Source organism: Podarcis erhardii, assembly GCF_964252035.2.
Source record: "Podarcis erhardii genome assembly, chromosome: 6".
Lineage (NCBI taxonomy): Eukaryota > Metazoa > Chordata > Lepidosauria > Squamata > Lacertidae > Podarcis > Podarcis erhardii.
Window position 1 is genome coordinate 52,058,538 of NC_138510.1, and position 21,517 is coordinate 52,080,054.

General features: G+C 44.2%; 1 protein-coding gene across 11 annotated transcripts in view; it reads left to right on the forward strand.

Annotated features, from left to right (window-relative positions):
* RNF220 (ring finger protein 220) overlaps positions 1–21,517 on the forward strand; it is a 325,409-nt gene that overhangs the window by 133,642 nt on the left and 170,250 nt on the right. Inside the window, exon 1 of one of the 11 annotated variants that reach the window (XM_081865508.1) lies at positions 11,309–11,421. The exons of the other annotated variants lie outside the window; for them this stretch is intronic. Within the exon in view, the coding sequence (XP_081721634.1) occupies positions 11,331–11,421 (91 nt within the window). The 5' untranslated portion in view covers positions 11,309–11,330. Of the gene's footprint in view, positions 1–11,308; positions 11,422–21,517 lie in introns of those variants that run through there. 11 annotated transcript variants of the gene reach the window in all.

A 21,517-nucleotide genomic window follows, 5' to 3' on the forward strand; every position in this document is an offset into this window, starting at 1 on the left:
AATGGCAACTAATTAAGCAAGATTCTAAGCAGGTTGCCAGAGGAGGGAGTCAGGCTGCGCCCTGACCAAAGGCCTGGTGGAACAACTCTGTCTTGCAGGCCCTGCGGAAGGATGTCAGGTCCCGCAGGGCCCTAGTCTCTTGTGACAGAGCGTTCCACCAGATTGGAGCCGCAGCCGAGAAGGCCCTGGCTCTAGTTGAGGCCAGCCTAACCTCTCTGAGGCCTGGGACCTTGAGGATGTTATTATTTGCAGACCGTAGGTTTCTCTGTGGGGCATACCAGGAGAGGCGGTCCCGTAGGTACGAGGGTCCTAGGCCGTATAGGGCTTTAAAGGTTAAAACCAGCACCTTAAACCTGATCCTGTACTCCACCGGGAGCCAGTGTAGCTGGTATAGTACCGGTTGAATGTGATCTCGCAGCGAAGACCCCATAAGGAGTCTCGCCGCGGCATTCTGCACCCGCTGGAGTTTCTGGGTCAGTCTTAAGGGCAGCCCCACGTAGAGCGAGTTACAATAATCCAGTCTGGAGGTGACCGTCGCATGGATCACAGTGGCTAGGTCAGGGCGAGAGAGATAAGGGGCCAACTGCTTAGCTTGGCGGAGATGAAAAAATGCCGCCTTTGTTATAGCTGTAATCTGCGCCTCCATAGAGAGGGAGGTATCGAAGATTACACCCAAACTCTTAACGGACGGTGCTGGCACTAGTTGCACCCCCGCAAGAGATGGGAGTTGCCCCCTCAATCCCATATCATCCCGCCCCAGCCAGAGGACCTCTGTCTTCGAAGGATTTAACTTCAACCGGCTCCCACGTAACCATCCAGCCACAGCTTCCAGACATCTCGCCAGTGTATTGGGGGCCGAGTCAGGATGGCCATCCATCAACAGATAGAGTTGGGTGTCATCGGCATACTGATGGCAACCCAGCCCAAAACTCCGGACAAGCTGGGCGAGGGGGCGCATAAAGATGTTAAAAAGCATCGGGGAGAGAATCGCACCCTGAGGCACTCCACACACCAAGGAGTGGCGCGATGACAATTCCCCCCCGAGCGCCACCCTCTGTCCCCGACCAGAGAGAAACGAGCGCAGCCATTGAAGGACTGTGCCCTGGATCCCCACGTCGGCAAGGCGGTGGTCCAGGAGTTCGTGATCGACCATGTCGAAGGCTGCTGACAGATCTAGAAGAATCAGCAGCCCCGACCCGCCTCGATCCAACTGCCTACGGAGATCATCTGTTAGGGCGACCAGAGCCGTCTCGGTCCCATGACCAGCACGGAAGCCGGACTGGAATGGATCCAGAGCAGATGTTTCATCCAGAAACCTACCAAGCTGTTCAGCAACCGCTCTCTCAATCACCTTACCCAGGAATGGAAGATTCGAAACCGGGCGGTAATTGGATAGATCTAAGGGATCTAATGATGTTTTCTTTAAGAGCGGACGCACCACTGCCTCCTTCAGTTCCCCTGGGAATATCCCGGTGCCAAGGGACAAATTGATGATATCCCCCAGGGGGGCCCGCACCTCGTCTGGACACGCTCTAATCAGCCATGACGGGCACGGGTCAAGAGGACAGGTGGTGGGCTTTCCAGCTTGGAGGAGTCTGTCCACATCGGCTGGAGATATCCGGTCAAAATGGTCCAATACTGAACCCGAGGACAGTCGAGGGGCCTCCAGTTCCTTTATTGTATCCAAATTGGCAGGGAGGTCATGGCGGAGCAACAGGACCTTCTCCGCAAAAAAGCTCGCAAAGGTGGATGGAGACATGAATTCTTGGGCCCCAACAATGGAAGAGGTAAGGCACAGTAGTAGAATGCTCAACACAGGCTCTGCTTCTGTGTGATGACTGGTACTTCAAGCAAGATCCACACTTCCACTGCGTGTGTATCCAGATTCCCAACAGTTTATGGGGTTCCCACAGTGACCCATTTGTAGATTGGTTGGATTGTGTAGTCTTCATCTATATCTATGGCAGTGTACTGATAGATGTATCCTGAACTGAAATGTTTTGTGTTAATATTTGTATACATTTGCATGTTCACCCCTGAATTGCCTGATAGTTCCTGCATGTGTGTTCCTTGGATACATAAATTTGTTCGTTCATGTGACTGGAGAGGTTTCTCTCCATAGTTGTGTATATGTGTAATGATGTGTATGGTGGGCATCTGAATTATATTGTTCTGTGAATTGTGATATGGTTACCTCCTGCTTCATGGCTGTGCACATATGTTTGTGCATGAACACATAGTCTGCTCTGACAGCGTGGTTACATTGTGTTCGTGGGTTGGTGTGCAAGTCTTTGTATGTGAGTGCCAGCCCTTGTGGGCTGTAAATCCTGCTGCCCAGCTGAGGAGGTTGAGCGGTTTATTGCTCAAGGCCAGGCCCATGAATCAGGCAGAGGTGTCGGAAGACGCATTAACTCGTAGCCTTTGCTCAGTTGCTGTGTGGTTCCAGGAGGGGCCCTGGAGGCAGCGATTAAAGGCGGCACCTTCCCCTTTCAGTTTTATGGTAAGAGGAAAGCAGTAAATTAGAGGCCCAGAGGCTTTAGGGCAGGCCTCGCCCTGACATTGCTACCTGCTGCCGCCCTGACAGCAAGCAAGTTAGGCCCAGTCCAGCCCTGGGACAGAGAGTTTTCCAGTGGACTGAGGAGCGAGATCTGTAGTGTGAGAGAGCTGATTTGTAACAACTCTCCTTGGATAACTTTGAGTTTGGGCCTGTATACAGGTACCTTTTCCAGCACAACAAACATTTATTCTTCTTTACAGGCAAATACACATAACACACAGGCAGTGCCACAAACTCTGTGTATGGTATATAAGGTCCCAAAGTGTATAAGTTTCATAACATGGGAATCAGCCAGTTGGATTGGAAGTAGAAAAGCTGTACCTGTGAATGTTGACAAAAATTGTGACATGTCTTTGATGTTCACTTTGGGGACCAAGGACAGGGTGAGCTTGAGCAAAAGAATAACTTGAGAGCAAGTAGGTCCTATGCAATTGCTTATACAGTGATGTCCACTTAACCACTTCAGTATCTTTAGTTCTTCCTACAAAGGACTTATTCTCATGTTGCTATTGTTGTTAATATTGTACACATATTTTATCCTCGCCTGAATGTTTTCTCAAGTTATGGAAACCTGACAAGGGGTGCTTGGTCCTTGCCTCTTAGGATAGTTTGCATTTCCTGGTTTGCCCATTTCTGCATTCATTTAATGTTGAGAAGCATCGTAGGGAATATGGGAGACACAGGCATGTTGTAAGACTGAGAAAAAAAACAGAAATTTACAGCCACACATTTAAGAGGTGACACCAAACTGTGTGCTTGCCTGCAGGACTGCTCGTGATAGTGTTATGCAACACAGTAGAAAGAAATCCATAGGTGATTAGTGAGTTGTGTGAGGGCATTGTTTGCTGATTGGACATTTATGGGAAATTGGAGTAAGTACAGAGAAGAGGAAAAAGGATGAAAGATGAAGAATGTTAGACATATCCAGCTGAAGTTTACTTTATTTAGCTTGAAACTGACTTCCATTTAATAGAAGCTGCCTTCATTACTTAGCATGTTAAGCCTTTAGATCAGGCTTCCCTCTTGAAGAATCACTGTGGACTTTGATGCATGTCCTATGAAGAACTTGAGGACTGATTGCTTTATCGTAAAATATGATCCATTATGTGAGATGCTTATTTAAGAAGAACGTGATTGATTCTTTTGTCATCAAAATTAATTTCTGTGAGTCAATGTCTTAACAAACACATGGTGACTGTTACTGTGGTGTCACAACTTGTGGCATTGGTGGTGTGGCACAAGGCAGTCTGGAATACCAGCGCAACATCATGGTTCAAACAACGGCCACCTTCAACATTCACAGGGAGTTGTATCCAACACTGCAGGCATGGAGTTTTGCTCATGCACTAGGATTTCCCCTCCCTCTCTCTGTCAGTCCCCCCCCCATCCCCAAATGTGCTCTGGAGGGTCTTCCAACCCTCTGGAGCAGATTTTGAGGGTGCATTGGGGACTGCAGGGGAGAGGAGAAGGAAATTTTTTGTTGCACAAGTAGAGCAGCAGCAGCATTAAATATGAAGCAACAGGGCTGGAACTAAAGATGCTACAAGAAGCCTAGAGCTGCTCCCACTCAGTAACTCTCCCCACTTCTTGGTAACATCTAGTATAACCTAACCTTTGGCATGGTGTCATCATGTTGCCTGTTTCCTCCCTCTGTCTCCCTGACAGCCAATAATCTAATGTAGTAATGGGGATATGCACAACACAATCACTTTGAGTTACATAATGTGTTACATTAGACCAGCTTTCCCCAACCTGATGACATCCATGTGTTTTGGACTCCCATCAGCTACATACAGCACAGTTGTAGTCTAAAACATCTAAAGGGCATCAGATTGGGGAAGACTGTACTAGACATTGCCAGGAAGAGGGAAGAAAGATGGAGCAGCTGGTGCTCTGCGTCTCTGATAACGTCTTCCTTGTGCATGACAGTGTGAGGTGAAATATTTGTATGGGGCTTTGCAAGTGTTCCAGTTTTGTCATCCATTTTATCAGGTTGTACCAGAGGCGTCCCTGGTGCCTGGGTATGTCTTAATACTCCTAGCACCACTGTAAGATGTCTGCCAAGGGAAATGTTTCTTTTTTTTCCTTTTTGTATTGCTTGCCTTTTGGCCTAGAAAGGCAGCAGCCTCTTTTCCTCTGAAACCTTTTTATGACTCCGGGTATAATTAACTCAAGCCATAAAATTTTTTCGAATCCAAATAGATATAATTAACATTTAATGTCACCGGGTTTTTTGTGGATAGTCAAGACTATTAAGAAGTGAGTATTGATTGAAGAGGTGAAGCAGATGTTTCAGTTATTGGATCAGGACATCAGAGGGAAGAGGGAGCCAGGAGGCTGTGCTGGAGCTGATCCAGTGACACTTCTGTGCCTCCTGAAAGAGATTGGTGTGCTAGGAAAAAGGCAGAGATTTTGTAAGTATTTTGCAGAACTCCTCCTCACTTGCACTTGGCCTCATCCTCCTGCTGCTGCATAAGGGAAAGACAGGGAAGCAACATCTGGCTGGTGGCGGCAGCAACAGCAGGAGGAGGCCAAGCACAAGAGAAGAGGAACCTCCAGCCATTGAAGCCGCGCTGCTGCCACACTCAGCTCCTCCCGCTGTCCCAACATCACGTGTGCTCCATTGGCCTCCTCTCAATCTTCTGCACAAGTAGGCCCCTCTGCCTATGAGCATGGTTACCTAAGACTCCTGCTGGCCAGTCTGTATGTCCATAAGGTAAACTGCAGAGGTGCTTTTTTCTGAAGTCAAAGCTGTTTGAGGTATAAATTCAGAAATAGAAAAAAGTGAGCGGTGTCTACATAGAGTCAAACTACACCTCACAAAGTTTCAGCCATTTGCCTCAGTATTGCACCCAATACCCATGCAACTGTTTAATCCAACTATGGTAAACCAAAACCAAGGTTATTCTGGTAAGAAGGTTCTTAGATAAGGGAAGGGGGAAATGGAATTGCTCTTTGGCAACATTGGATAGAATTGCAGATCTAGCCTACAAAATGCCTAAACTAAATATGACATGTTAGCTGTTGGGGTGCTAGCCTTTGAGGATTGGGGAACTGGAGGAAGTGGTAGATTCCAGGAAGGCCTGTACAACAAACCTGTCCTGTATTGTCAGAAACCCTTATTTTAGTTATTAGTTACATTTGTTTCACACACACTCAATTTTAAAAATGCTGTCAGGAAGACTTTAGAGCTGGAGGGCCCATGTATTCCTCAAGATCCATCATAGCACCTCTTATTGGTCATGTCTTAACTAAAGTGATCTTGACTGGACAGTTGCTGCTCACCTCCCACTGGCAGCTGTTTAATACCGATGAATGGTAACAACTACCTGGCATGGGCTGACAGATATCTTTTCCCTTCCTGGTTCTTATTTAGCTCCCTAACCCCTGGCCTCAATCCTGACTGATTATGCATCTGTTTTCCCTGGTCCTGCAGCATATCTGATTTGAGCCTGACCCCTTGGGCCAAGCCTTGCCTCCTTGCTAGATCCTAGAGCTCTTTAGATGACATTCTTGGCTGATTCCCCTGCCAGGCCTGCTTGGGAAGTGCCAGGCTGGGTGAGAGAGTGATGGCATGCCATATTTTGTGTGCCCCCTGATCCTGGGAGCAAGACTTCCAAGCCCTGGGATTGATTGGGGCTTCTGATGCTGACAGATGACATGAGCACAGGAACATGAGGCAGGTCAGCAGAGCAGAAACCAGCAAATGCAAAGAAACAGGCTGCATTGAGTTTAATAAATAAAAACAGTGACATGCTGTGCTAGGGCTAGGAGTAGGAGGCTAGCCCTGCACCAGCAGCTTCTGGCACCCCTCTGCAGCTGACACCAACGTACCAGCTCTGGATTCACCCCAAATGCCCTAGACAGCACAGAGCTGCCTTTCTCTGCCCACACACAAACTCTGATTGTTTGGAAGCATCTCCTGCCCTGAATGTTTTGTGTTCCTTGTGCTGATCAGTGATTATCATGGTAAGGAGGAAGGAAACACTGTTGGCATCTGTGTGCTAGCATCTCCACAGAATTTATTCACCTTTGCTCACATGTTTTAAGATACTCAAATTGGTACAGCACTGTAGCTTTCTGAGTTCTTTAAGTACCCATCTTTCATTCCTCACCTGACCATTGAAAGTAGGGGCCATTCTTGTCCAGTATCCAGAAAAATATAAAAAATGTATACCAAAAATAATGGGATTGGGCTATTACAACAGAGGACCATTTTCTACTTTTCACACTAGTTGGCAAGACCAGCTGGGTGGACATTTTAGCCAATATAAGGGCCTCCTCAGATCTTCTTCCTCCCTTAATAATAATAATAATTTATTATTATTTATATGCCACCCATCTGGCTAGGTTTCCCCAGCTACTCTGGGCAGCTCCCAACAGAATTAAAAACACAAGGAGACATCAAACATTTAAAACTTCTCTAAACAGGGCTGCCTTCAGATGTCTTCTAAAAGTCAGACAGGGTGGGTGCCACTACCGAGAAGGCCCTCTGCCTGGTTCACTTCTTGCAGGGAGGGAACCGCCAAAAGCTCTCAGAGCTGGACCTCAGTGTCCGGGTTGAATGATGGGGGTGGAGACAGTCCTTCAGGTATACTGGGCCGAGACTGTTTAGGGCTTTAAAGGTCAGCACCAACAGTTTGAATTGTTCTCGGAAACGTACTGGGAGCCAATGTACAAGTCTCTGTCCATTTTGATGTGAAGGTGAATTGCAAAGTAAAATTTTGCCTATATGGATTCCAGGACTTATTTTTTAAGGGACAACATCAAGGGGAACTTGGCAGCAGGGTGGAGACACAAGGCCTTGCACATTTTCTATGTAACCTGAGAAAAACTTCCTGGGAGGCAAAGGAGGCAATTTCAAACAGCCCTTTTGGAAGAGGATTATAATGTGGAGAGACAAAGGGGTGGGAGGCCTCATGAGTCTCTCCCTAATCTAACATGGCAGTGTTGGTGGAGATTACAGATATGAACTTTCCTGAGGAAGCCCTCTTGGCACAAATGGACATGTAGCCACACTCAGGCAATGTGTTGTCCACCCACACTTGGGGAGGAGAGGCAGAACTGTCCACAACATGGCAAGATATCCTGCAATTGGAGTTGAATCCTAACAATTATAACTGATGTAATAAAGTGTCAAGTGACTGAATATCCGGCCTTGTAGTTAACTTGATGCATTAAACTTGTGGTTTGGTCCTAGCAATCCTGTGGGCATATTTTTCCACCTAATCCTGCAGCAATCCATAAATTATGTATGAGGTTGTCCTGTGTTTGTGTGTTTAATAGAAGTTTTTCAAACTGTAAATTCTAACAGGTAGGTTTTTAGTATTTGATATTTCAGTCTGAGAAATTGGCGAGTACCCCACTTTGCACTTTTGGGATAGGGAAGGCATCACAGGATCACTGTTGGAGAGGGATGAGGGACTTAAGGTATTATACACCAAGCTCCTTGAGACCTCTGGCACACTTAAGCGCATGCACTGTTCTTCTGACCACTACCAGCCTGCAGCCCCTTCAGAGGATGCAGCTGTCATAGTGGAGAAACTGCCTGGATAGAAGTAGAGTCAAAGCAATACTTCACCATGCTACAACTATCTGTGAACTAGTTGGTGAAAGGCAGTATCTCCCCACTTTTCTTTGGGGCAGCCTTCAAATACTTCCGTTGCCAAGGCCTTGTGGGTATCTGAATGGAGAGGCAGCTTGCATTCAGAAAGGATCATTTTGGGGGATTTGGGAACTATCTTCACCAGTGCGTCTGCATTAAGAGATGGGTTTTGCAGCATTTGCTGCTTCCAGGTAAATTCCAGTTCTAGGGTTTCATAAAGTTCCCATTGAAACTGTAGCCAGCAGCAACTGAAATCATGTTGCAGCACTTCATCTAGCAATGTTGCAGTTATCTTTCAGTATATGCTTTTCCCAGCATAGAACCCTTGCATGTTATAATCGTTTTTGCTATTAACAACGCCTTATTGGCATCCCAAAGTTAACTGTAGATCTGCAGACATGGCTACACTGCTTCCCCTCTCTCCTGCAATCAGAGTCTGTCTATCTTTACTATAATATCAGCCTGTTTCTCTTTAGAGTTGGATGGAGTTTGAGAAGGTTTCAGGCAAGGGTCTCTACCTGCCTACCTAGACTGAACCTTGGACCTTCTGCATGCAAAGCACCTGCTCTACCACTGAGCTACAGCCCTTTCCTAAGATTAACTAGATTGCACTGAGTAATTCATGTAAGCCTTTTACATGTCCATTCATGTTTCCTGAATGCTCATTCTTCCTCTTCTTGCAATTGCAAACTCAGTCTTTTGCTACTTCAAAAATAACCCATGCATCAAGGCATGTCAATATGGTGCAGTGTGTCAAATAAAGTGGGGAAAGAGCCTTAAAATTGGATAGTGATAGGGACAGATTTAATTTCTGCAGAAATCAATTAGCTGGAGAAAACAGGGTGGTGGGTGTGGTGAACAGGTATATAGTGCAGTGATGCAGATTCAGTTCCTCCTGCTCACCTGTCTATGTTGTAATAGAGTTGGGGTGGAAAGCTGGCCAGGATGAATGTCAGCATGACAGGTGCAAATTAGTTGTAGGAAGAGTTGATGTTTTTAGGTTGTAGTCCTATACATACTTAACAGTGACATGCAGTTAATTTTTTTCATAGGGGAACAGTTAAGGCCAGAGGCACCAACATGTAAGGGGAATGGGGGGGGCACAACTTCATGCATGTGATATTGTGAAGTCCTGACATTGTGTATGTGAGCATCGCGCCTCCCTCCCTAAGCCTGTCAGAAGCTTCTTGGGCTTTGCAAAGGAGATGCCAGAGCTCTGACAGGATGCTAGAATCCTCCTGTCTCCTTCTGAAAGCCGATGGGCTTTGGCAAGATGGCAGGACAGATCTTGGACCCATCAGAGCCTTGCACCTCCCTCCCTAAGCTGGGCAGAAGCTTCCCAGGCTTTGGGAAGGAGGCACCAGGGGAACATTTAGGGGACTAGCCTAGTTCCCTTAGTCCAATTACCGCACGGCACTGATACTTGTCTGTGAATTTCTCACTGAACTCAGTGGGACTTACGGTATTTCTGAATAGATATGCATTGGATTGCTCAGTTAAAAGGTTTTATGCAAAAGCGCTCAAAAGGAGAATATTAATTAGTGAAAGACCACAAAATAAGTTGCAGGCTGCATAACCCCCTTGTGCAAATATCAGCTGCAGTGCATGAAGAAAGCTGCCCTCTTAGATCTTTAACGGTCAGTGGTAATTGTGGGATGAGCTCCTGAAAAGACACAGGTTCAAGAACAATGATTGTACAAGTGATCTCCCAATCTGTTGACTTGGCTACACATTGACTGACGTTGAATCAATTGCTGAATAGTCCAGACCACCCTGGCATTGTAGCAAATCTTAAATTGTCCTAGAGACTTGTACCATGATAGACACAACTTGCATAGTGGAAACCACTGGTATTTTTCTCAGGATATTTCAAGTTCCCCCAATTCTGGTCCTCAAGACTGAACAGAGTACTTTAAAAACATATATATTACATATTTGACTGTACACAGTACTGTACTGTAGATGATGGATAGCAGGGCTGCATACAAGTGCATTGACTAGTTTTTCTTTATCTTTAGATTCATTATATCCCTCTTTTTGGCCAAAGTCTTTGAAGTGGTTCACAATGACACCATCATATAAACTACAGACTATAAAATAAGATTTTATCTTAAAACATAGTTGTTAATACTACTAATGCAACCTTAAAAGTTGGAATTGAAAAACAATAACAAATAATTTTAATTCAGGGTTCACGAGTTAAACATCAGTCCTGTTTGACTCGGGGGGGGGGTGCATGCTGGAAAAGGTGAAGAGAGAAATTCCCTGAGCAAGTTTGGGGTGCCACACCTGAGAAGAACCTAAATATTATAGCTGTCTGTTGTACACCTGTACACCAGACAGCAAGGACACTTAAAACAGGGTTTTCCGAAATTATATTAAAACACGGGAAGGGACATGTGGAGGATATACTCCTCCAGATAGCCAAAACCCAAACTGTTTTATTATCTCAGTTCCCACCTTATTTTGGTCAACATTTCTCATGCTTAGTTAATCATGCAGCAAACCCCTCTCTATTGCTACTATTTAGCCATTTATTTTCCTATTTTGTATTTGAGGTTTTTGGCCTGTGTTATCATTTTCTTGGAATTAAATTTAAGTGTCCAGTACTCTCAATTTATCAAGAGGGTTTTGAATGTTAATATTTCCTTCCAAAGTGTTCATGGTCCCTTCCAGCTTTGTGTCATCTGCAACTTTGATAAGTGTGCTCTACTCTTTTATCCAAGCCATTAATAAAAAGGTTGAATAGCAACATGTTTGAGATAATCTAATTACATTACTTTGGGCTGGAATGCATTCAGGATTAGCTCTTAGCCACTGGGTCACATTCTGTTCCCTCTGCTGGATCAAGCGCTTCCTTCAAACTTTGGTTTAAGCTTGCTCCCCTGAAGCCAGAGATCTGAGTGTGATAGCATAGTCTTGCATTGGTGGAAGATGCAGGATGGCGGGTGAGCTTGTGGGGCAAGGCGCCTGGGGAGCTGTTCATCTAATTCCAGGAGGAGAAGTGTGTCAGCCTGAGCAAAATTGGCTGGCTGCTGGATTTATTCATTTTCCCTTGTCTCTGCCTTGTGGCAGGTGTTATGCTAAGAGCCTTCGCCGTACAGCCATCTCGCTAAAGCCCAGGGCGGCTTAGCACTTTAAATGGTTTTGCTGCCACTGCAGTGATCCATGCTTGTCAACAATTTGAGAGCCCTGGAGAGTGTCCACACAAACAAGATGGTAGAGGAGGAGGAAGCAGCCAGCAGCAAAGCTAAAGCAGGTACAAATGCATCCAGCCTAGACACGAGGATAAGCTATTCAGCTTCTCTTATTGTATTTGAAATGTTACTTACCTATGTATGAACTGATTTATATCGGAATCCTAGAAATATCTCTCATCTCTGCACAAAAACATCTTGCATTTCTTCTTTTCCAATGGCTAAGAGCCAAGCACAGAGCCAAGGTTAGGACACTTAAATGCCAACAAGCCAGTAAAGTCAAGTTTGAACAATTTCTGCATTCAGTGACCAGCTTAGTAGGGGACAACATTTCCACTCAGCCCAGTCTTTATGTACAAGGCCAGGGCAAGAAATTGTATCCAGGAAGATTATATTTCCAATTGAAAATATTACCTAGCTACATGGCCGGTATGGAATATAGCCAAGCACACATACTCCTAAACAAAACAACCTGAGCTCTTGATGCCCAGGGTGTCTCATAAAGTTTCTGAAAAATCTAAGTCATTTACACACATTGTTTGATGTGGATTCCCAAGGTAGCTAGTTCACTGTATCCAGAAGGAAGTTAAATTTTGAAACAGTGATCAATACAATTAGATTGGTGTTTGGAGCACTGAAACCTGCTCCCAGAAACGGAATTGCTTCTATGGAAGTACTGTATTAAAGGCATGTGCAGCCAGGCTGAACCAAAAGTGGTTGGCCTCTGAAGCCAGCTTGTGGTGTTCAAACAGTGTTGTAGATCTTGTTATGTGTTAGCATCAGGTGCTTTATGATTAATATTTTTATTTATTTACTAAATATCTATACCATCCTTCATCTGAGGATCACAGGGTGGTTTACAATATAAACACACAATAATGCATACCACAATAACAATAACACAGTACCCCCCCCCCGGTTTAAAATGCCATAGATTGTTTAATTAGCCAAAGGTATGGGAGAAGAGGTGCATTAAAGGAGTCACAATGTGGGCTATACTTTTCTTTTTATGCTGAAAGCACACAACTGTTTAAAGATTTTGTAGCCAGCTCCAGTTGCCTGATATTGATGGGAGAATCATGAGACTTCAAAAACAGAGGGGGTTCATTGTTTTTTTGTTGCCAAATCATTATCACATGAAACACCTATGCTTAGTCAAAGACACTTTGAAGGAACTTTTATTTTATTGACATTTATATCTTAATACTCATGTTTTAAGGTGTGTGCCCTGCTCTCTTGAAAATGGTTAAATGAATGCATATTTCACTATGAAGACCATGCGGGGAGAAAAAAAACAAAGCTACTGACCAAGAGTGCATCTGAGCAGCAAATTGGACATAAATAATCATACTCTTGACTGATCCTAGCACATGGGTGACAGACAAATTAAGACCATGAGATTTTGAGGTGCATGTCAGTAAGCACTGGGTGTAACTCTTGGTCAGTGGGTTCCCTGTTGGGTACAAATTGTTCTCACTGGACTAGAATCTGTGGAGCAAATGGCCAACAATCTATAAGCCACCTGGCCATTACATAGGTATCTAGGCCCTTTTCCATATTTTTATGTTTTGTTTTGCTAGTTCTGCTTGCCATCTCAGGTGGTGCTGGTGGTAAAACAATCTCTATGAGTCAAAGCAATGGTGCTGTGGCCTGCAGGATACCTAGCGTCATATTCCTCATATCTGGCAGGATTTGATATGGTTTCAGTTATCCAGCACAATGGAAAATTGTTAATCATATGACTCTTTCCCAAGGAGAGGGAGAAATGACTTTAACAGCATTGTTGGGTTAACGGCTTGGCCTCGCTGATATGGCAAGGAGTTCAGTTCATGTTTGGTTTTAATAACCATCCCTTATTGCTAGCAAAAAAGATTCAAAGCAAACAGGCAACAGGGCAGTCAGAAGCCCTGTTGCCTACAACTTTTTCTCCCAGCCCGCCCCATACATTTACCTAACGCTAATGAGATGTATTGATTGGAATGATGGGATTTGTAAAGGTCGTGGGGTGACAGTCCATAAAACCAGCTGTGCCGGATCTGCAGCATCAGGGCCGATGGGTCTGGGGGGACAGATTAAGCCTTTGCACTGCAAGAGCTGACATCAATTACCTTGCAGATGTGTGAGCAGTTATAATGTATCTTCCCATGAGGCAGTTAACTCCACAGAGGTTCCTTTCCCCTACTCAGTTCTCCAAAGCCTGTTGAGTTATCTGGTTTAATCTTAGTAAATCAGAAAGGGAGAGGGACACAGAACTGCTTGTGCCATACCCTCTTGGGAAGTGCTGGCCCACTCCCAATGCCTTTGTCATGTGCTGTGAATTCTGACTGAGTGATCAGCATAGATATGGTCCCGGAATCTAGACTGCCAGTTACCGTTTTGCATGATAGACACATGGTGTTTCTTTAAGGTCCTGGCCAGAATGCATAGTGAACTTCAACACACACATACACATTTCACACCTGTAACAATAGATGACTTCTCCTTACCATGTGGCAGGAGATGCTTTCCCCTTAATGTTTCACTCCAGAACATGTGGAATGGTAAAAACAGTGGGCTGTGAGAAACTCTGGAACACAGTAAGGGATTGGCTTGAAGATATTTTTGAAGACGGAACTTAAGGTAACTTAAATAACTGTCAATGCTTATCACTGCATTTGTTGTAAAACTGCCACTACCCATAAGCTCAGTTTGCATTAATCAGCACACTTTAGCCTGCATACCCTTAAGGAGGTGTTCCAAAATAAGGTATTTAAAATGTAGTTATCTCTTTTTACTAGTCCTTAAGATATTCCTGCCCTATGAAATTTCAGTCATTTGTGGTCAGCTTCTAATTTTTGCTTGTTTTTATTTTTGAAATGAAGAAATTGCTGATTAGAATCATGACAGCTTCTCTCTAAGGGCATGTCTTTGCAGATCCCATTTTTAGATCTAGTACTCAGTTATCTAGTGAAAGATATCTCATTTGAATTTGCTGTCTACTACTAATAAATATTTTTTCAAGGCCTATGAATGTGTCTTACTTCCAACCCAGCCAGGTTATACTACATGTTGAAAGTAGGGCAAGTATCAACAATATCTGGCCTGCCAGTCAACATAAGCCTTATAGTTTCCTTCTTTTGGCCCACTAATTCCTGGTCTGGATTATTAGTTGTTCTTTTGATCATTCCAGACCTAGTTCAGGATTTGGTGCAAAGCCACATTCCTATTTATGTTGATTTGAATTTGGTGCATGAAGGCAGACCTAATCCCAGTTATTTCATTATTTAGCCCTTTGTTGACTTCCATCCAAGTACTAAAATCCAAGCACTTAATCTCTACAGGTACATAGACCAGCATATGCATCTATTCTAGTAATCACTCTCTGTTGGTGGGTAGAGATTGATACTTAGGAGGATTTCAGATCCTTACTGTTAGCAGCAGGTTTATTATGCTGAAATGATGTATGGTATGCACATGGTCCACAATGTACCACAATGGCAGGTCTGAGGCAGAGGGAGTTATTAGCCTGATCCTTGTTGTGCTCCAGTGCCATAGATGGTACTACTGCTCTATAGTCCAGGAGGATCTTTGGTACAGCATAATTTTTTTCTCAGTACAAGCACCTTGTTACTCAAGTTGCATTATGTAGTCTAATTATCTAATTCTCTTACTCAAATGAGCTAGTGGTAGATGATGTAGTTCAAGCTACGTCACCTACCACTAGTTCATTTGATCTTTGTTTTCCTTCCTTGAAACCTGGCCATGCACTTTTGGGGAGCAAAGCTGCTTGCCTCTGGCTCTTAGGGCACTTTGTTGTTGGTTTTGAACTGAACATACAATAATAAAAAATAATAAAAACTGAAAAGTGTGTTTTATCTTAATGTGCACATTTCTAAATTTATTTTATCTTAAAATATATACATTTTACACATTTTAGTACAGTTTATAAGTTGAAAACAGTATTGCAAAATTTGAAGAAGTATGAAATCTGATATATAGTTACATTCATCCTTAGCCAAAGAGGTGTAGACTGCAGGGGAATTCATAGAAATCAAATTCTTCAGCCATCACTACTTTGCCTCTTAACATCAACAGACCTTCATACAACATATTTTCCCAAGAGGGAAAAGCATCTGGTCCTCTCTTCAAGGTGCAGTCAAAAGATACAGGCTACTGCATCTCACATTTTTTTTCAGCCTTGGATTGCCCTGCCTAGGCAATCCAAGGCTTCCCACATGATGCCACATCATGGGATGGAGCTGCTTCCTGTGGCTACTGTAGTCCTACTAAAATCCTCTAACCACAATAAACCAATGAAAATACATTTGTGGGCACCAGAAGACTCCACCTGATTTTGAAATTTTCCCCAGAGTATGTTGCCATGGGGGAATTTAATATTAAATCCCAGCAAACACCCTAACCCTCTGCTCTTAACTCATCCATGAATGTAGCAGCATCTGTTCCTTCTTCCACCCTGCCTGTTTTTGTGTGTGTGTGTGTGTGTGTGTGTGTGTGAGAGAGAGAGAGAGAGAGAGAGAGAGAGGGCTTGTGGGCTTGCTTGCTCTTTCTCTCTCCTGCTTTTGCTCTCTGCGCTGGTAATGAGTGGTTTGCAGTGGGAACTAAATGAAGTTGATTGCCCACTGGTGTCTGCCATTAGTGGTAATTAGTTAAAACATCAGAGTATAAACAGTAAATTGGATCTAATAATTAATACTAGCACTCAAGCATATGAGATAGACTGGGAGAGAAGCAGCAGCTTGTAAAATCAGTCGGGGATGTTTTAATTAAAAAAGAAAGAATGTAAGTAACACTGTATTGGAAAAAAGGACAAAAGGCATTGGGGCTGCCTGCGCTCATTAGCAGCCTAAGATTCTGTCTGCTCCAGGGCGCAGAGGAGGGACTACTACTAGCCCCCAGAAAACTCCAGGTGTGGAGCAAAGCAGGATCTTGGGTTTTCCTTTGCATGCTGAAGGAGAAGGCGGAATAATTCCTCTGGCAAGTTAATTTCTGGACCAGCGTGACATTTATTGGGGTTTCCCCCATCTTGGGTTAGTAGAAAGGTTTTGCAAATGTAACTTTCTTTTTTTGAAGCTTGTAAAATTGCAATATTTTCGCATGCCCACCAGGGTTTCCTGTTTTCAAAATCATAAAATTCGCAACAGGTCCCAAGTTTATACTTTTTAAAAAACAAAATATTTTTGATAAGGGCATTTTTTTTTTTTTTTTTTTGCTGAAGACCAGAAGGTCTACATATGTAAAATGAGAGATGTAAAGGAATTAAAATAAAGAAAAGCAAATTACCTAAACAGGGCTGCAGTTTTACACACAGTTAAGCATGATGGGCAGAACAAACTGTAACAAGGCAACGTGTGGCATGAAGTACCATGTTCACCAGCCCATATTTACAGCCCTAGTGGCCAGGGTAGAGGATAGGGTGGTTTTTTTGTTTTGATTTTGCTGCACTATCTCCTGTCTGGAACAGCAGATTGAGCACCTCTTCAGGAAACAGACTGGCCATGGATCCTGTGGATCTGTCTCCTGCCATACTTCCCCCCACTCCACCCCGTGATGCTCCGTTTTGTGTTCTTCTGCTGATCACCTCAGGCAGTAGCTTCCCAAATGCCTGTGAGGCCTCCAAGTCAGCTGAGCTGAATGGTGAGAAAACACTGTCTAATCCAAACCCCTTCTAGTGATGCTGAGCAAGGGATTAGGATTGCACTGTTGAAGGTTTTTTATTTCAGTATAAATGAAGCAACCTTTACTGTTGTTTCTGAATCACAACCAAGCATGCCAAAAAGGATAATGAAGTCAGAGTTCATAATAAATCAGAATTTGTTTCATACTTGGTGCAGCTTCTTTCCACCTTTGAGCCTATAGGTTTGGGGAGCATGTGCAGTTGTCTGCAGTGCAGTCTATTCAGACAGAAGTAAGTCCTACTGAATTCAGTGAGACTTTCTCCTTAGTAAGTGTGTACAGGATTCCAGACCTTTCTTTTTTTTTTACTGAAGTTGGCTTTGTGCACATGTGCGGTTATTATCTTGAGGACAAAGCATACGAGGCTGACCACTCCTGAAATAACAATCAGTTATGGCCACTGGTGCCCTGAAGATCATTCAAATTTCCTAGTGTATATCTGCACAGTTCTGTATTCACAGATCTGATGGACTGTTTCCTTGCTTCCCATCTCAACTATCTTTATCCAGAGCTTAGTCTGCTAGTGGCCTGCACTGTTGATGCAGAGTGGCATGGAATCAGGCAAAGATTTTCAGTCCACATAGCTGGTTTCCTACAGTGAATGCAAGAGTGACGTGGAAGAAATAGTACCTGATTTTCCTGATGATGCATTGATGTTTGTGTGCTGCTGAATATGCTACAAACTTCCTTCTAACATTCTTCCATTCGTGTAAGTCATAGAGCCATAGAATTGTGGCGTTGGAAGGGACTACAAGGGTCATCTATTGATCCCATAATGCAGGAATCTTTTGCCCAACGTGAGGCTTGAACCCATGACCTGACATTAAGAGTCTCATGCTCTTCTGAGTGAGCTATCTCTGGCTGTACCATGTTCACCTATTGTAGGTCCAGTCTGTGTTCCAAAGCTACATTTCCAGAAAGAAGAAGGAAAGATCTAACTTGGAGGCCCACATTTTTTAACACATTGATGGTGGCTGATATGATTATAACAAGGGACCTTATGCTTCATCCTCCTTTCCTCCCCCATTTCCTTCCTGTCTGAGAATTCATCCACTATCCCAGGTCCAGTGCCTTAGGCTGTCACCAGAGAGAGAGACATAATAAATAATAGTAGGAGTGAGGTGGTGCCACATTATGTCTTCATAATGTACCGAGTGTCTGTGCTAAAAGCATTAGTAAGAAGGTGAGATATCCCTCCACTGGGTAGTGAATAAAAGCTCTGTGTGTGTGTGTGTGTGTGTGTGTGTGTGTGTGCGCGCGCGCATGCGTGCATATATATATATATATTCATTACAGCCCTGCTCTTCCTCAAATTAGCTGGAACTGGCAGATTCCTAAGAAATGGCCTTTCCCCCCTCCTGCTCGACACACAGAGGTTTTATGCATTTCCAGGAACTGTGGTATTAAACCTGGAGATGTTGAAATTGTTGTGGGACTAGACCTGAGTTGTATTGTGCTGAATTTTTCTGGATTTTGATTTTCACACAAATGTTCCAGGGTTGAGTGAGGAGGAACTAAAATGTTTATGACAAAAACTCTACTTCCCACTTTTTAAATGTGTCTGTTCATGCCCATTCACAGATACTGCTTTTTCAATCTGTTGCTGCTTTAAAGGTAAAGGTAAAGGACCCCTGACAGTCCAGTCGCAAACGACTCTGGGGTTGCAGTGCTCATCTCGCTTTACTGGCTGAGAGAGCTGACGTTTGTCCGCAGACAGTTTTTCTGGGTCATGTGGCCAGCATGACTAAGCCGCTTCTGGTGAAACCAGAGCAGCGCACAGAAACACCATTTACCTCCCCGCCGGAGTGGTACCTATTTATCTACTTGCACTTTGATGTGCTTTCAAACTGCTAGGTTGGCAGGAGCTGGGACCGAGCAATGGGAGCTCACCCTGTCGTGGGGATTCAAACCGCCAACCTTCTGATCGGGACGCCCTAGGCTCAATGGTTTAGACCACAGTGCCATCCGCATCCCTTTGTTGCTGCTTTAGGTCAGTGCAAAAGGGGACACATCTCTGTTGTACCTGAGTTTACCACATAGTGCTGAAATGACTTTCATTGCCTGCTAGCACTGTGAAGATCCCTGGTCCAAATGTAGTTGTGTTCAGTGCCAGATCTTCAAATTTTGCCATAGAAGGCAAAAGTCTGCTCTGGCACCCACCTCTCCCTGATTGTGAACAATGGGCTGTAAACCTGCAACCCCAAATTAAACAGAGGGAGGAAGCCACAGATCCTGAAAAAGTCCTACAGACAGCCTTTTGCAATGCTTAATTCTTTGATGCACCTTAACGTCTTTTACAGTAATGATTTTCCCCAACCCTAAACCAAGCTAAGCAAGTTTGCACCTAATACTTAGGTAGAAGACTTCTAGGGAAGCCATACCCAAGCTTCCTTGAAGGAAGGCTGGATAAAGTTTAGCAAATAAATAATTACGTAGTACTTTGTCACTTAGCTCAGTATTGCCTGAACAGACTGGCAGTAGATCTCCATGGTTCTCTCCCAACTCTACGTGGAGATATGGGAGATTGAACCTGGCACTGTCTACTTGCAAAATAGCTGCTCTCCCACTGAGCTGTGGCCCCTTCCCCCTTGTGAATCTTGTATTGATTTTGAGGGGAAATCCCAACAACACAGATGAAGTATTTTACTCAGGATGGCAGCAGAGGAGGAAAGGGAAAACTTTCCCTCTCCACATTTGGATCACATTAAGAATCAGCGATTGATTAGCTAATGGGGGTGATTTTAGTAGGAAAATGGCACAGGATTACCACCCACCCAGAGCACTGTAATCCTGAACTACTCTTTCTGCTGCTGCTATCTCCCACTAGTTCTGGCCCACTGCTCATTCCTTCACTAACTTTTCCCCTCCTCACCTTCCCATGAGCATAGAACAAACCCTGCATTGTTTCAGGCAGTGGCAGGTGTGAGAAAGGTAGGGGCAGGGTACTGTTTGCTGCCACCCCGGGCAGTTGCCTCCACCCCTCAATTTGGGCCTGGTTATGACTCTAGGACAGAAAGTGGGTGGGGATGCACATAATCCCAATCTAGTTCCTTCCCCAACTAGGGGCAGGAGTGTTAGTCTGGTTATAAAATAATAGAATCATAGAACTGTAGAGTTGAAAGGGACCACAAGGGTCTCCTATTCCCTGCAATGCAGGAATCTCTTGCCCAATATCGGGCTCAAACCCATGACCCTGAAATCAAGAGTCTACTCTACTGAGTCATGCTCTACTGACTCAGCTATCCCAGATATGCTACTTTCCCCCCTTTTCAGTAACCCTCCCACTACAAACATTTTCACACCCTTTTACAAATGGGTGGAAAGAATTGCAAAATGCATCAGTTCAGAAGTTTCCCTAGGCAGCGGCTCTCACTTAAGTGTATGCTTTGAGGGCGCTTAATATTACACACTGTGCATCCTAAAGCATTTCAAGCAGATTCTCTGAGCCTGGCACCATTGCCCCTGCTCTTTGAGGTTTGAGGCACTGGGAAGGGAACACACCCAAATCAGGAGGGCCAGACCAGGAGGGCTGCACATGCATGGTTGTTAATCATCTTCTGAATGCACTAACGATGCTAATGCTGTAAGTGACAGTGGCCCATCTTTAGGGCCATGATTTAGGGGCTCTGAGCGGAAGCCCAGCTCTAGGGAGTAAATGCATGAATTCTCCACTGATACTAAACCTCCTAATAAATCTTGCACACACCAAAAAGCCCTAAGCACTAAATCCCAGAATCCGGTAATTGAAACCCTCCAAGCTCATGGGGATGAAAAGGTAAATTGCCCACGTGTGTTATTATTATAGTTTACCTGATTATCTCCCAGGGAGACAAAGGAAAGCAGGGTCTTCAAATTAACACACCACATTTCACACTGTGGAAACAGTATCTGTAACATGAGCATATGGCTGAAGGACTGAGTTCTATGCAGCAGGGCCTTGGGATAACTGCAATTTCACCTGATAAATATCCAAACCCAATGTTACACTATTGCCTCTGTATTGCATCTTTTTTGCTGTTCTCCATTGCCCTCTGCTGCCTGCTCTGTGGGAGAGCCAGATGCATTAGGAATGGCTTATAATATTGTTCACAACTGTGGTTGTGCATTTCATTCATATAAAGAAACAAGCTAGTGTTGTGCTACAATGCTAACTATCAACACAATGCTGCTGATATTAAACATTATAAAGTTCAGCTTGCTATAGAAATGGTTGAGTTTATCTTAATCACAAAAAGCTAGATGTGAGACCCAACATAGTGCTATTGGGTCTCTGCTGGCACAATGAGACTTTGCCTTCCTCTCTACCCCCTAAAGCCCCTTGATCCAGAAGGTTGGGGGGACCCTCTGGAACAATTTTTGGAGTGCCCAGGAGGCTGGATGCCAAGCTAGATTGTATTTTCCCACTTTATACATTGTAAACTAGGATTTAGGAGAATCACTTGTCCAGAGCCATTTAACAAAGTTTGTGTCTGAGCAGGAATTTTA